At 46.7% G+C, this 15,088-nt stretch overlaps 1 protein-coding gene across 7 annotated transcripts in view; it reads left to right on the forward strand.

Annotated features, from left to right (window-relative positions):
- Positions 1-15,088, forward strand: part of LOC135915986 (guanylate kinase) — a 34,753-nt gene that overhangs the window by 8,442 nt on the left and 11,223 nt on the right. For 4 of the 7 annotated variants that reach the window (XM_065449193.1, XM_065449202.1, XM_065449177.1 and 1 more), the window contains exons 4-7: positions 13,330-13,464; positions 13,592-13,633; positions 13,726-13,822; positions 13,903-14,041. In XM_065449193.1, coding sequence (XP_065305265.1) covers positions 13,330-13,464; positions 13,592-13,633; positions 13,726-13,822; positions 13,903-14,041 — 413 coding nt within the window. Of the gene's footprint in view, positions 1-11,784; positions 12,077-12,903; positions 13,086-13,329; positions 13,465-13,591; positions 13,634-13,725; positions 13,823-13,902; positions 14,042-15,088 lie in introns of those variants that run through there. The other 3 variants (XM_065449212.1, XM_065449221.2, XM_065449206.1) reach the window with 3 other exon arrangements.

Below are 15,088 nucleotides of genomic sequence, written 5' to 3' on the forward strand. Positions count from 1 at the left end.
TCTAACGCGAGCATGAAAATATTACCGTAACACCTTATGTTGTGTGATTTGAACACGAATGCTGAAGAGCTAAACCTGCGGGCACCGCGTGGTAGGACGAATAGCAAATATCACTGAATGCGCAAGCGTACCCCCGGCGAGTTATTTCACCGTACCAAAACAGCGCCGAACAAACAGCCATAGTACAGTGTTCCGAGACAAAGCGGAGTGGAAAAACAGGATGAAAACGGCAAGCACTTTGCACGCATGTGCATATTCCCGGCTGTGACTCCACCTCGCTTCATCATAGGCCGCTGTAAGGCCGTTTGTTCGACACTCGGGTGATCACCCGTTTAAAAAATTGCCTGTGTGCACATTAAAACCCTTAATTTATTACCTCACCCTTTCTCCTCTTGGCGTGGCGAGGTGTTTCTCTTGTGGGAGAATATAGACAGAACAACGCCGGCCTTCAGTCGCGCCGATTTAATTGGAATACCGATTGCCCGAATTGTCAAGCTCCGATGATAATCACTGTAGCGGAAATGGTACGAACACCGCACATTTGATTTCGTCGGCAAGAAATTATCTCTCCTCACCGCACGGACCGACTGCGCTGCAAGTTTCTTGTCCTTCGGGAACATGCGAAACACCACATCGTCTCACCCGCCTGTGTTCGCACAGCCGAATTCTGCGCAGAACGAGGGCATGTTGGGCGCCCTTGACTGTAGGCACTCACGCAGCACAGAAAGGAAGCACAGTTCGCGAAAATCGCAAAAGAAAACAAACGTTAGCGGCGGCAAATCTCTTGTAGCATTGTTTAGTAAAGCGCAGGACGGAAAGAAACATGCATGCCAGCACGCCCGTCCGCCAGTACGGTCCCCGGGAATGACGTCACTCGCGCCGGTTCTCTCCTCCGCCTGCCTCCTCACCTGGCGCTCCGGGAAGCGACGGGGGCGTGTCCGCGGGGGGGGGGGGGAGGATTTAGAAAGCGATTTCTGCCCTTTATATTGACAATACAAAGAAAAAATTTCAGAATCGTAAATTAATAGGTCTGTTCTTCCCAACCCCATCAATTCATGGAAATTGAAAACCGCTTCAGCTTCCCTTTAATGAAGCGGAAGGCACACAAGATTGATGCTGATTACTGTTTGGGCACAAGATACGTCCCAAAGGGTGCAAAGTTCTATTAAAAAGTAGGCGTACGGTTGGGTTCATATCATGCACCGCTCTTGTACAGCAACACCCTGCCCTCTCGAGCTGCTACATTCTTTCTCTCGGTGGTTCTCCCGTCTTTCGAACAGACTATATCAGTCACCGCCTTCGCTTTGTTAGTTACAGTGGTGCTGACTCAGTCTGCTTCAGAACCAGCGTTTTTCGTGCAGATCATGAGTCACCGCCATCTATCTGTTCATTGCAGCGGTGCTGACTCATTCTGCTTCAGAAGCATCGTTTTTAGTGCAGATCATGAGTCGCCGCCATCGATTTGTTCATTGCAGTGGTGCTGACTCATTCTGCTTCAGGATCATCATTTTTCGTGCAGACGTTGAGTCACCGCCATCGCTCTGTTCGTTGCCGTGGTACTGACTAATTCTGCTCCAGAACCATCGTTTTTCGTGCAGACCATGAGTCACCGCCATCGCTCTGTTCTTTGCAGTGGTGCTGACTCATTCTCCTTCAGAAGCATCGTTTTTCGTGCAGATCACGAGTCGCCACCATCGATCTGTTCATTGCAGTGGTACTGACTCATTATGCTTCAGAAGCATCGTTTTTCGTGCAGACCATGAGTCACCGCCATCGCACTGTTCTTTGCAGTGGTGCTGACTCATTCTCCTTCAGAAGCATCGTTTTTCGTGCAGATCACGAGTCGCCACCATCGATCTGTTCATTGCAGTGGTACTGACTCATTCTGCTCCAGAACCATCGTTTTTCGTGCAGATCATGAGTCGCTACCATCGCATGGGTGCGACCGCGTAAGCGCTGTTGTGCGCGGAGCTTTCGAACAGCAGGTCGGCCGAAGAATTCCGCGAAGCTCGTTTTAAAAGATGACCAGATGGCAATACCAGCTTCGTGTTTCTGGAACCACAGCTGAGCCGCACCCACCAGGTAGTAGTAGTAGTAGTAAACGACTTTATTTCGGTCCTGAGGAGCTAGGCAGGGGTCCTGCTAGGTAGGTCCCTCCCAGCCGTAGGCTAGTCCCATGTCGGAACAGAGAGGCACACCCACCAGGTAAAAGTTGACGTTGCCGAGTTTGCAGCCTTCATTGCACTTATTGCGGGCGCTTACTTGCTCATACGAAGTGAGCCAGTCCACGACGTCGTGCTCGTCGGTGCCGTTGAAAATGACAGGGTCTCGCTGCCTGAGTACTCCGCAGCAGGCGACCACCGGTGGTGCGGTAGCACCTTGCTGCGGCACGTCGGCAGGCATTGCCGAGGCTGGGGGTAAAGTCCAGGTACGGAGTTCCAGGATAAAAATTGGAACCAGCACACTCCACGGATTGATAGTGCACGTTTAGGGTTAGATGCGCTCGGCGTTTTATGTGAATGCGCAGCAACAGGCAACGGCCGATTGGAGCGAGTACGAGCACCAACAACAACCGGCGTCTTCTTCTTCTTCTGCTGGCGCCCGTATTTGTCACTACAGAAGTGATAATATGCAACCAATTCAAAAGAAAGTTAGAAATACAGTGAACTTATTTATAATTAGTAAGGATAATGCTCAGCTTTTGAATTAGTTTAGAATTATTAGCAGTGCCACGAGCCTGGCAAAAACCTATGAAAATGGCATCTAACCAGGTTCTTATCTCCGAAGCATGTGCGTTGTCGTCAGTGAATTCCGTTAACTGGCAAATGGTACCCAACCCACGCCGAAAGCCATACTGAAATTTATATTCGACATTCTGCGATTCAGCTTATCGTGTATTTATTTATTAAACGTACTTTCAGGGCCCGAAGGCACTACAGACAGAAATGGTATGATATTCATAAAATATGCAGAACGCAAAAGAGTGTCAAAAGGCATGTAAAGCAATCTTGAATTTTTGTGTGTCAGTGACTGCGGCGACGGAGACGGGCACGTGGTTCCATTCGGTGCTGTTTCTTGGCGAAAAAGAGCCATGATACAAGCTAGTGCGGCAAGTTTACAAACGTACTTTGTAACGGTGGTCACATAGAGATGATATGTAGCTAGGGGGTACGTTTTCAAAACGGGATCGTAATGATAGATCTTATGAAAAAGAGTGAGACATGAAGATTTGCGGCGTAGAGAAAGTTGATGTAGCTTTAAGTGTCCTGTCATTGAGGTGACGCTTGAATGACGAGATTAATTTGACGCAATAAAACTAAGAAACAAAAATATGCGGATCCCGCGCACTGTGGGAATCGATGTAAGCGAAGCTTTGTATGATGTTTGCTTTGACCGACGATCATTAGCTGTGATGCTGGCGGCGAATGTGTGATTTATTCAGCGTTTAGTCCAGTACCAGAGTGGTGTATTGATGTTGAACGTTACCTTGCGTGCACCACTACTGTTTATCTGCGTAGACCACAGAACACACCGGAGATGTGCTTGTTTGAGGCGTTGTTGTGCGTCATTGTTCGTAATCTCTGAGGGAGTCGAACTTTATCATTGCCCCACAGGGCACATCGCATCGTGGCAGAAGTCTTAAACTTTAATTGAATTATGAGGCTGTTCGTAATTCAATTAATTAAAAAATTAAATTATGGGGTTTGCCAAAACCACTTTCTGATTATAAGGCACGCCGTAGTTGAGGACTTCGGAAATTTCGACCACCTGGGGTTTTTTAACGTGCACCTAAATCTAAGTACACGGGTGTTTGCGCATTTCGCCCCCATCGAAATGCGGCCGCCGTGGCCGGGATTCGATCTCGCGACCTGGTGCTCAGCAGCCCAACACCATAGCCACTGAGCAACCACGGCGGGTTTCAATTAATTGTTATAAAATCGTATGTATACATTCTATAAATATATTCGCGGTCTGCACCACGTTTCGCTGCGTAGCGAAGACGCTCCTGTTCTGCGCGCGACGCTTCTTTCGGGCCTGGGTGCCCTCGACGCTGAGTGCACGTTTTACAGCCATTTTGCTGGCGCGTGTTAACGTGCTCCTTCTGCATATATGGCCAGCACGCTGTTGAGACGCCCGCTCCAAGCGCTCTCTTAGGCTATGAACGATTGTAATGCTTACACTATCACAGTCCAGCACGCGACCTCCACAGCCCAGCACCTGCTTTTATGTCGCATAGGGAAGCAAGCACAGCACGTGCCATAAGCACAAACTACGCATCCGTATGGAATGGATGCCGGGGTGGATGGATGGATGTATGGATGGATGTTATGAACGTCCCTTTTGGAACGGGGCGGTGGGTTGTACAACCAAGCTCTTGCTATATTATACTGTTTTATTATCTTACCCAAGTTAAAAAAGAAAAAAAAACACTATGAACTGCCACAACCACATTTTCTGACCCCCTATTGCGAACTTTGCTTTTGTGCGTCTCCGTCTTTATTTATTTATTTTTTGTCGTTTCCCTACTTTTCTTCCACCAATCTTCCAATCGCCTCTTACTAATCTCTATTGCGGACATGTTTACTTTTCCCCTGCTCTCGCTGAACCCAAGGGCTTTTAGGAGGCCAGTGGTGCCTAAATCAACCGCTGGGCAGATGTCTTCACATTCTAATAAAGCATACTCCATCGTTTCCCTAGCTTTACCGCAACAAGCACATGCTTCTTTTTCCTTCTTATATCTCGCTTTATAGGCGCGTGTTCTAAGGCATCCCGATCTCGCTTCGAAAAGCAATGAGCTTCCCTTTGAGTTATCATAAATTGTTTCTTTCCTGATTTCGTATTTTCCTCTTAAGTAGCTACTCATGGCAGGTTTCTTTTCCATTGCCGCCACCCATGAGATTGTTTCAGCCTCTCTGACTTTCCGCTTGACGTTCTTTGTTGCTGTGTTGCCCACCCTACAGGCCGCATACTTGCTGGTAAGCTTCCTAGTTATTTTCCTCCACTGTGAATAAATGTTTTTCCTGTACAGATACCTCAGCACTCTCCCAGCCCATTTACTTTCTTCCATATTCCTCAGTCGTTCTTCATAATCAATTTTACTGTGAGCTTCTCTCACTTCAAAGCTTGTCCAGCCCTGATCACCCTGCACAGCTTAATTTGTAGTCTTCCCGTGAGCGCCCAATGCGAGGCGACCCACTGACCTTTGGTTCCCATCGAGTCCTGATAGTACCCCTGATTTCAAGCAAACAACCGCATTTCCAAAAGTAAGTCCTGGAACCATTACACCTTTCCACATACCCCGGAGTACCTCGTGCCTATTGTATCCCCATAGCGCTCTGTGCTTCATTATGGCTGCCATTTCTCTTCCCCTTCACTGTTATTGTTTTTTTCCTGTGTTTCCATATATCTATTGCCTTCGTTTATCCATATACCAAGGTATTTATATTCTTTTACCCGAGGTATTTCCTGGCCCTGTATTGCCACTGTCTGTTCACTGTTTTCATTGAGTACCATAACACCTGATTTTCTAACACTAAATTTCAAACCTAAATTATTACCTTCCTGTCCACAGATATTAGCTAGACGTTGCAAATCACTTTGCTTGTTAGCTAGCAACACAATGTCGTCCGCATAAAATAAAGCTGGAAGCTGCTGCTCTACTACTGTACCCGCTTGTCTGTATGAGAGGTTAAACCCGATATTACTTCTTTCTAGCGCCCTCTCCATCCTCACCATGTACATCATACACAGAAGTGGTGATAAAGGGCACCCCTGCCTCAGTCCCTTGTTGATATCAACTTTCTCCTCGCTTCTTATCCTTTCCCATTCAACACAAACGGTATTTTCGAGGTAAATCGCTCTCAAAAGCTGTATCCAATCGTCACCTAAATTTTCCCCTTCCAGAATATCCCATAAAATGTTGCGGTCTACGCTGTCATACGCCCCTGTAATGTTTAAAAAGGCCACATATAACGGTCTCCTTTCCACTCTTTATATTTCAATACACTGAGTAAGAACAAATAAGTTATCATCTAAACGCCTACCTATTCTGAAGCCATTCTAAGTTCTCCCAAATTGTTATTATTCTCTGCCCATGCGCTTGCAGCTTTAGTTTGATTGCCTGCATTGCTAGCCTGTATATTACCGATGTAATGGTCAATGGTCTATACGAGTGAATTTTATCTTTCTGCCCCTTACCTTTACAAATGAAATTAATTCTACTTTGTCGCCAACCGTCTGGTATTCGTCTATCTTTTAAAGTTTTTTCCACTGCTTTCAACAGAGCTTCCTTACTTTTTGGTCTATAGTTCATTAATCAGCCTAACGGGAACGTCATCTAGCCCTGTGGCTGTGCGCTTAGGAATTTTCTCTTCGGCTTTCTTACGGTTGAAATTTGTCAGCACCAGCTCCTTTTCCACCTGGACCTCTTTCACGCTCTTTTTTTCGTCAACAACAACCTTGTCGTTGCCTTGGAAAGATTCGGCTGTTATTTTTCGGATGTGTTTTAATGCCACATTCCCTTCCAATTTGTTTCCATCTTCGTCTAGGATATGTTGTTGTATTGTTGTTGACTTCCTGCCTAATAATTTTATGTGGTTCCGAAATACTCTAGGTGCGGCCTTCTTTTTCTCACGTATTTCTGACAACTAACGTAACGTTCACTTTCACCTTTTATCTTTGCTTGCACCAGTATTTGAACCATAGACTTTTTCTTCCGGTATATTTCCCATTTACTGGCTACCTCATCCTGCGTCAACTGCGCCTTCTTTGCCTGCCTGTGCTCTCGGGACTCTTTCTGTCATTCGGTGACCGCTTGTCGTATCTCCGTGTTCCACCAGCTTTCCGGTTTCTTTTTTTCTTTCCAAAGAACATGTTGTTTCTCTTTCCGTATTTCTGTCGTTAATACACTTAGAAGCTCACTGTATTCCCACTCTTTACTTGGCCATTTTGCCCTCCTTGCTCATTTTTCACTCCTAGCGCGTCCACGCATCCAGAGGATGCGTGGACGCTTGCGCTATCTGGTGGTGTTGCAAGAAACTCAGCGGCACGCGCGGCAAGACCACCACACCGGCACCCGGAAAGTCGGGAGAAGAGGCAAAGAAAGCGTCACTTTAAAATTATTTACATATATGGTTATAAATTATGTGTGGTAACATTTTATCTCAATAAGATGATTTAAATAGGGGGAGGACTTTCGCTTATTTCTAAGATGAAGGAACAATACCTGTTGTGAGAGAACATTGAAAAATAACTGCAGGATACCTAGAAGTTATGAAGGAAAAGAATCATACCTAGAAGTCCACTGGGTATAACGAACGGAAAACGCATAAGCTATTCCGTCAGTGCCCGCATAGTGTCCAAGTTAAAAAGTTCCAGATTCCGTCTGCACCTCTTGCCACATCAATATTAGCCGGAGTAGTGTTCGTGAAATAAGGAAGCACAACATTATCATCCGAAAAAACAAAGTGAAAGCACTCGTTGAAAGAATCCGAAATTCCTAAAGGGTCGTTAATAATGTTGCAACTGATAACAAATGAAGCGTTCGTGGAACCAGCAGGTAAGATGGAGTTCCAAAATTTACGAGGGTTGGTCTTTAGTACTTATAGGTAGAAAAAAGTTTTTAGCCACAGTCGTTTTATTGGCGAGTTCTTGCTTCAGTAACCTGAAACAGGCAACCCTCATTTTCACTGGAACGTTTCAACTTCTCATGCCTGCGAACGCGACGACCTAATTGTAAAATTTCTCGATTAATCCAGGGAATGCTGGAATTTGTCTTCGTTGTCTTGAAGGGTATGAAGCGCTGTATGCATGATTTTGCAATATTTTGAAATAGTCGATCATTCACATCACCTCTATGGCGGCTGTCTAAACCACCTGCTAGCGCGCCGCTAATAAACTCGTCTTGTACATTTCAGCGCAAACCACACACGGACGAAGACAGAAAGGACAGGGCACGGCACTGTGTTCCGGCCTTTCTGTCTACGTGTGTGGTTTGCGCTGAAGTGTACGTGGTACTATACCAACTAGCCCAACAGTCTCTCATTTTCATAAATTCATGATTCGCGCGAGTCAAGTATAAGAAAACGAGGGAAATTGAAAGCGCGGTTTAGTCTAGTAAAAGGACAAGCAAGGGGACATAATAGAATGCAGCCTTATGGTCGAATATGTTGGCAACTATTTCGCAATCAAAGCCACTCGCGACAAGGTTAGAGTTGAGAAACGCTGTATAAAGTACGTATAATGTGCGGTGCGCGCTGTCTCCGGTCATGGGTGTTGCGGAAGCCGCACTGTAACAGAGTGACGCTGCCTTCTTCCCAACTATGGTAGGGCAAGCGTAGGTGTCTTGAGTAGGGTATCCAGAAGTGAGGTGGTGGCTGATGTCCGCGGTTATTGGAATGATGTGTCTGTTTGTCCAATGTACTCTTTGCCGCAGACGTTGCCGTGTAACTTGTAGAACTACGTTACTGGTCACCGTGGAGGTTTTCTGGCTAATTTTCACAATGAAATTCAATCGAATTTCTTTCGACTCGCACGTTGTGACCATGCAAGCGCACATTGCCACGAGTTCTACCACCTGAATACTTGTTGTGGGGCTTGTTGGTGAAACATAGCTATTAGAAGAGGGGTTCAGATTAAGGCATGTACAGACAAAGCATACCGAGGCAAGATGAGCGCTCGTCTTGCCTACATGTACTTCTCTGCGTATGTCAATTTGCGTCCCTCTTCTATTAGCTTTATTGCACAGATGTTTGGCTCTCGTTCGCTGTGTTTGTTCTGGATTAAACTTTAATTGAATTATGCGGCTGTACGGGCCAAAACCACAATCGGATTATTAGGCACGCCGTAGTTGCAGACTACGAATTAATTTTGACCCCCTAAGGTTCTTTAACGTGTCCCTAAATCTATGTACACGAGGGTTTTTTATTTCGCCCCCGTCGACATGCGGCTGCCGTGGTCGGGATCAAACTGGCCACCTCAAGGAAAGCCATAGCCGTAAAGCTACCGCGGCAGGCAAAGTGTTGATTTGACGTGCGACCGCTTCCGTAGTGTCGCTTTAATGCAGCTTTAATGCGGCTTTGATGCGCTTTAATGCGCTTTAATGCGGCTCTGCCTCTGCACGCCCTGCGTAAGTTGTGCGCTTGACATATGTACATGGTGCATCTTTCAAAAATAGCAAAAACGTACCATACCATCCCTTGAATTTAAATTTATCCTGTTTCTCTGCAACCGCTGTCTTGTCTATAGTAGCGTTTCCTTGCCTTCTCACATCACCTTTTCCATACCACGCCTCCCCCCCTCCTATGAGAACTGCGAGTGAAGAGTGGCAAGGCTGTTAGTCACTCGCTTCGCGACTTCTTCGGTTCTACCCATACTCTGCCTCCTCATCCCCCTCCTCTACCATTCTATCTAGCTTTCCTCTGGACTTGCACATTAGTATAAAGGTAAGCGCTGCAATTTCTGCAATGCTTTCATGGAGGGTCACCGGTAATTACAGCTGTCAAGTGGCTAATGTGGCGACGTCTAGGGAGCTTCAGAGGATATTGTGCACATTCAACGCTGTGCAAATGTCCAAACGAGTTTCTCGCGTCATCTTTCTTCTCTGCAGCACTCCTGTCATGTATTGTTGCGAAGTCGGGGGTCCGTGTGACCAACGAAGTTTCCATCGATGGTGCCGGAAGAAAGGTCTCCGAGAAACGTTTAAGAGAATGAAGAAAAATGAATATATTCAAAAGGTACATGGTTGAGATTACAAAACGGCTGCAGCTATCGGAGCACACTATGGTAGCGTCTTAGCATGTCCGAATCACACTGTTTATGAGCGTCCTCCTTCTCAGCCGTCTGGATCCGCTTTTTATGCCTGCGTCGTCATTATTCGTGGTTTCCACCAATCCGGTGTCGGGAGGCCAATCCCGACGTCGGTGAGCTGGTTGCCCCTTTTGGTGCGCCGATGTTCTCAGTGAGCTGGGGCTCCTTTCGGTGCGCCGAAGGTATCGCTGAGCCCAGTCGGAAACGCACGCACATCACTGGGCACAAACAGGGAAAGTAGGGGTAACGCACGCTGACTCCAATCCCCGGCGTGGTCATGCATGCCAGCTTATGCGGCTGACAGGTGACAAGAAGCGTAGCCTTGCATGGACCCTCGCTCCGGCGGGGCAGACCAATTTGGACTACTGGCAGGTGTGAAGAATCGTAGTGTGAAGCGAGACAACTGCATGTCGCAGGTGGTGGCGTTCTCCGCTCTGAAGGGCCGCCGGGCACAACAGTATACACACGCTCTGAACCACCCCCGACGCGATGTGCCGGACAGCAGCAGCAGCAGTGAGAAAGTTGAAGGAAGAGGCAAAGAAAGCTTCGCTTTAATACTGTCGTTATTGTGTATAGGCCCTCAGTGCTTTCTCCACTTTGTCCCCTCTTCATTGTACTATCCCCTTTTCTAGCCAATGTTCAGGTGTCAGCCATCGCTAGTGTGGCCGGCAAAGTTTTCTTACTTTCAACAAGCGCAAATCTAGTTGCTTTTTCCACAATCAAACACGAGCTAATACGGACGCGTAGTAAGCCGCCGCTTTCGCATTGGCGCGACGGCAAAGACGTTTTGTGCGTGTGCATGGTAGAGGTGATCGACCTCATAACTCCCCCCCCCCCCGCCCCCCCCCACCTCTTTCCGGGCTGCCGCTAGCCCTCGACTTGCTTTCATAATCAACCATTCCCTTTCATCCAAGTCGCGCTTTCTTAGCCCGCCTCCTGGAACTTTCTGTTACGTGGGAAAGGGGTTTCTACCCCCTAACCTCCCCCCCCCCCCCTCCCCTGGCTATGCCAGTGCCGTGAAGCTTTCTATTATTAGCGAAGACAACAGCAAAGCGAATATATTGTTCTCTGTTTATTATGTATTTAGAGTAGCTATATATTAGGAAGCTGATGCAAAAAAGGTCGGACGTGTAACCCGCACAACATAGCAACTTGTTATGCCTGCTATTTATCGCACTTTAGGCTGCTATAGTGAGCTTTGTTTCAACACGTCATGGCCCCCTGACCATATAAAACATTGTAACAGAACTGTAGATTGAATAGTTATTTGTATAGTTTAATATTACCAGCTGCGAATGTGGAGTTGAAAGTTCGTGTTGGATTATGTCGTTCGATTGACCGCAAATGACGCATCAATATTATACCGCATAAGTAAGACTTGGCTCTAAATATAAACTGGAGTCTGCAGCTTCTTTTTAGAGCTAGATGTTAAATACGTGGTATAATATACGATGCGTCATTTGCTGCTTAATAGAGTGGAGCTCTCGGAGGTGATCCACGAGTTGCAGCCGACATGAAATAGCTTATGCCCAAGGGCAAGTAGAATAAAGTGGAGGTATGTCTATAGTGTACGAAATAATCCGATTAAGGAAAAAAAAAATAAGGGCGTTCGGGGAACCAACGTGATGGATCAATTTTAGAAGGGATGAGTGCAAGACAGAATGAATCTCACCAGCTGTAGGACAGATTGGAGGACGCGAAGTGGCCTTCTGGCTGCCACTACTCCTCTAATGAAGAAAGGACAAAACAAAGGTAAAATTATTTGACGTCCTTGCTTTGGGGACGCAGTCGTGCTGAGTGAAGAACGTTTTCTTTCGAACGGGAAGAGTGTGTCGAGCGGTGCGGCGGCCCCTACGCCAACGTAGGTGGAGAGGGCCTGCCCCCCTCGGATCACGAGCGAGGGGACTGCCCGGAACGCCGAGGCGGGTGTGGCCGCCGACTGTGCCGGGCTGGTCTGGCACGCTGCGTGAGACTTCGTGGCCCTTCTCGACCGTCGCGTGCGGATCGGCGTGAACGCGTTGGGAAAGCAACGATAGGCGGCGCCCCATTACCCGCTGGTGCTACGGGATTCGTTGACGGTCCCACGAGCTATCTTGCTTGCGCAACATAAGGCGCCATTTATGTCGACCCTCTTGGCCGGCCCGTCAGAGCAGCTCCAACTGTTGCCCGTGCGTCCGTTCGTTCCGAGGTTTATCCGCGGTGCCCGTTCTCCCTCCTACTCTTCGGCAAGGCCCCGGACTGGGTTTTCAGATCAACATGAGGATGAAAGGTTGGCCATTTTATCTTGTTTCATCGTGGCATGTCCACGCGTGGACTTGCCATACTTGGAGTATACAAGTTTGCTGTTAAAGTAGTGGACCGGTTTAATTGGTTGGCCCTATGAGGAAACTTGTGGCCTTGTGTTTCTGGCATTAAGGCGCTGGAGGGAACTTAGTTTTGACTTCGACGCGCTAATGACGAATTTCATATGCATTATCTGCCCTCGTATGTTTGGCGGGCACGTGCATTCGCGTTGGTGCTTGTGGAACGGGCGAACGGAACTTGTTCATTCAGACGGTGGTTAAGTGGACCATACGCAGTGTTGCTCCTTTCAACATGGCTTCCGTATGTGATGACACGTGGTTGAGGGTAATTAATGCGCTGATTCTTTTTTAACCTCCGGGAAAGATGCAAAGCTTCAGATTTCGGCGTCGTGGTGTGTCATGCGCGGTATTTATTGATTGCTGGACACAGGTTTAGAATCTGGGAACTTGTGGTCGAAACGTCTAGTGCAAGTTCAAAGCGTTCAAGGATACGTAAATATGTGTGTATGAGCCATAATCTGCACTACCCAAGCCTGATTTCTTTTTTTTTAAAAACTTTATTCACCATGCCAGTTGAAGTCGCACTTGGGCTCGCGTGGTTGTGATGAAGTGGATGAAGAGATATTTATTTTCCTGAACGCCTTGTGCGTTACCACATCGCGCATTCCCAAGCACTTATGCGTCTGTGCAAACGCTGCCTTGCTGCGGCTACGCTTCTAGTGCACTGTACTGCGGCCGACGCCCCCAACTTCCAACTCTGCAGCTTGTGCTGCCATCTGGCCGCTGCGCTCGCAGTTCGCATCCATTGTCGTTAGCAGGCTGGCATCTTGGGACATTGTTACACCGGCAAGCATCCACCATCCTCCACGTCCCTCTGCATATTGGCTGCCTACGGCGACTTGCCTCATTGTGTCTAGTCATTTTTCTCTGCTTCACCACCTTAAGCTGAAATGTACAGCATGCTCAACCATACAGGTAATGTGATTTTTCCCTCCGCGTCCTCAGAATGAATGAATCGATTAAATGCGTTTCGCCTCCGTCTTTTGCGTCAGGCAGGCATGCATACGTGGAGCTCTGCTTAGACTACTGTTGTGTGCATATACGGGATCTTGCTACCGCGTGTGCCACGTACGCCTTCTTTTCCTACTAGTGTCGATGTTGGAGTCCTGCCGTCAAGTATTATAGTCTGTCCCTCTTTTTTTTTTTACTTTTTCTGCAGGCGGCCTCTCCACCTTGATACACATGTCGGCCCTGCGCCCGCTTGTCATATGTGGGCCATCCGGTAGTGGAAAATCGACGTTGCTCAAGAAGCTGCTGAAAGACTTCGGCGATTACTTCGCCTTGAGTGTGTCGCGTGAGTACGACCGGCTTCGTTGTCCCATTCTAATACAGCACATTACCCCGCATTCCTTCTGCGATACGGGGTTCACAGTGCGCAAGAATAACTCGGTATTATTATTTCTGTCTATTGTGCACACCAGATACTACCCGAAAGCCTAGGCCCGGTGAAGTGAATGGCAAAGGTAAGAGCTTCGTTCTACGATGTACCGACAATGTTGCCTTCTATAAAAGCGCGTCTCGACATGTGCGTGATTGCTCCGACTACCTTTTTCAGACTACCATTTCATTTCGCGGGACGAAATGGAACAGGCCATCGAGGCGGGGGAATTCATCGAGTACACAGAGTTTTCTGGGAACTTGTATGGCACCAGGTAAGCCAGTTTTTGTCTTTTAGGTCACCGCTCGTGAACATGCAGGCTGAAGGGGGAAAAAATCTTTTAATTTTGTGCAGTAAGAAGTCCGTGCGTGATGTTCAAGAGCAAGGGCGAATCTGCATCCTCGACATTGAAATTGAGGGTGTGAAGAACATAAAGAACACAGATCTGAATCCCCGCTACATCTTCGTCAAGCCTCCGAGCATGAAGGCCCTTGTAAGTCTCCCGTAACTATTTTGAAGTAAGTTTCATCGCTGCTATTTTACACCTTGTAGCGTCTTAATTTTTTCCCCTAGTGTGTAAGTGGTGCCTTTCAGGCAGTGCTTTGGAATGCCAGGTCAGTCCTATAGAAAGTGCATTGTGTAAAATGCACATGAATATTTTTTTTTTACTCGTGCGTCGCACGGGTATGCTGGATTGAGTGCCTAGTCGGAGATGTTTTCATTGCAATTTCAAGTGTTGAAAATGTCCTGACCTGAGCCTAAATGCTTGTGCAAAACCTGTATAGCAAGTAATGTGCCTGCTTTACATAAATTATAGGAATGAGCCGTAGATGACCCATTTACTGATGCTGTTCTTGTGCATTATCCCTGTCATAAGTTGTAAACACAGCCTTGGCATTCATTAGTTCTATTGGTATGTTCCAGTGTTTTGTCACCATACATATGCATGGGATAACACTGTTATAAGTATGATTACCATCATCTAAAGGAATTTTAATTCACTGCATGTTTGTTTAGTTAGATTTGCTATTCATAGTTGGCTCCGATATATATTCTGTAGAGTCGAACGTTATTCAGCCTAAAATGCTTGTTCCAGTGCTTTTACAGATTTAATGGTACTTCATTCACTTGTATAACTGGCATTCTGTGAACAAAGATAATCAGTGGTTAATTAGCTATAATAAATGCAATAGAACTGCATTGGCATTACGTTGCACCTCACTGAGGTCCCAGGTCCATGATTTAAACTGTGATCGCCGCATTGCAAAATGTTCAGGAGTTCTGTCTCTTCAGGAGGGAAGTGCAATTGACAGTGGTGTGAAGCAGACCACTGTCAGTCGCGCTAATATATATATATATATATATATATATATATATATATATATATATATATGTATATGTATATGTGTATGTGTATGTATATGTATATGTGTATGTATATGTGTATGTATGTATGTGTATGTATATGTATGTGTGTTTAAATGATTGAGGAGAACGGAAACAGAAGAGCTATATGTTTGTTAATCATAACTATATAAAT

This window comes from Dermacentor albipictus, chromosome 1 (assembly GCF_038994185.2).
Source record: "Dermacentor albipictus isolate Rhodes 1998 colony chromosome 1, USDA_Dalb.pri_finalv2, whole genome shotgun sequence".
NCBI lineage: Eukaryota > Metazoa > Arthropoda > Arachnida > Ixodida > Ixodidae > Dermacentor > Dermacentor albipictus.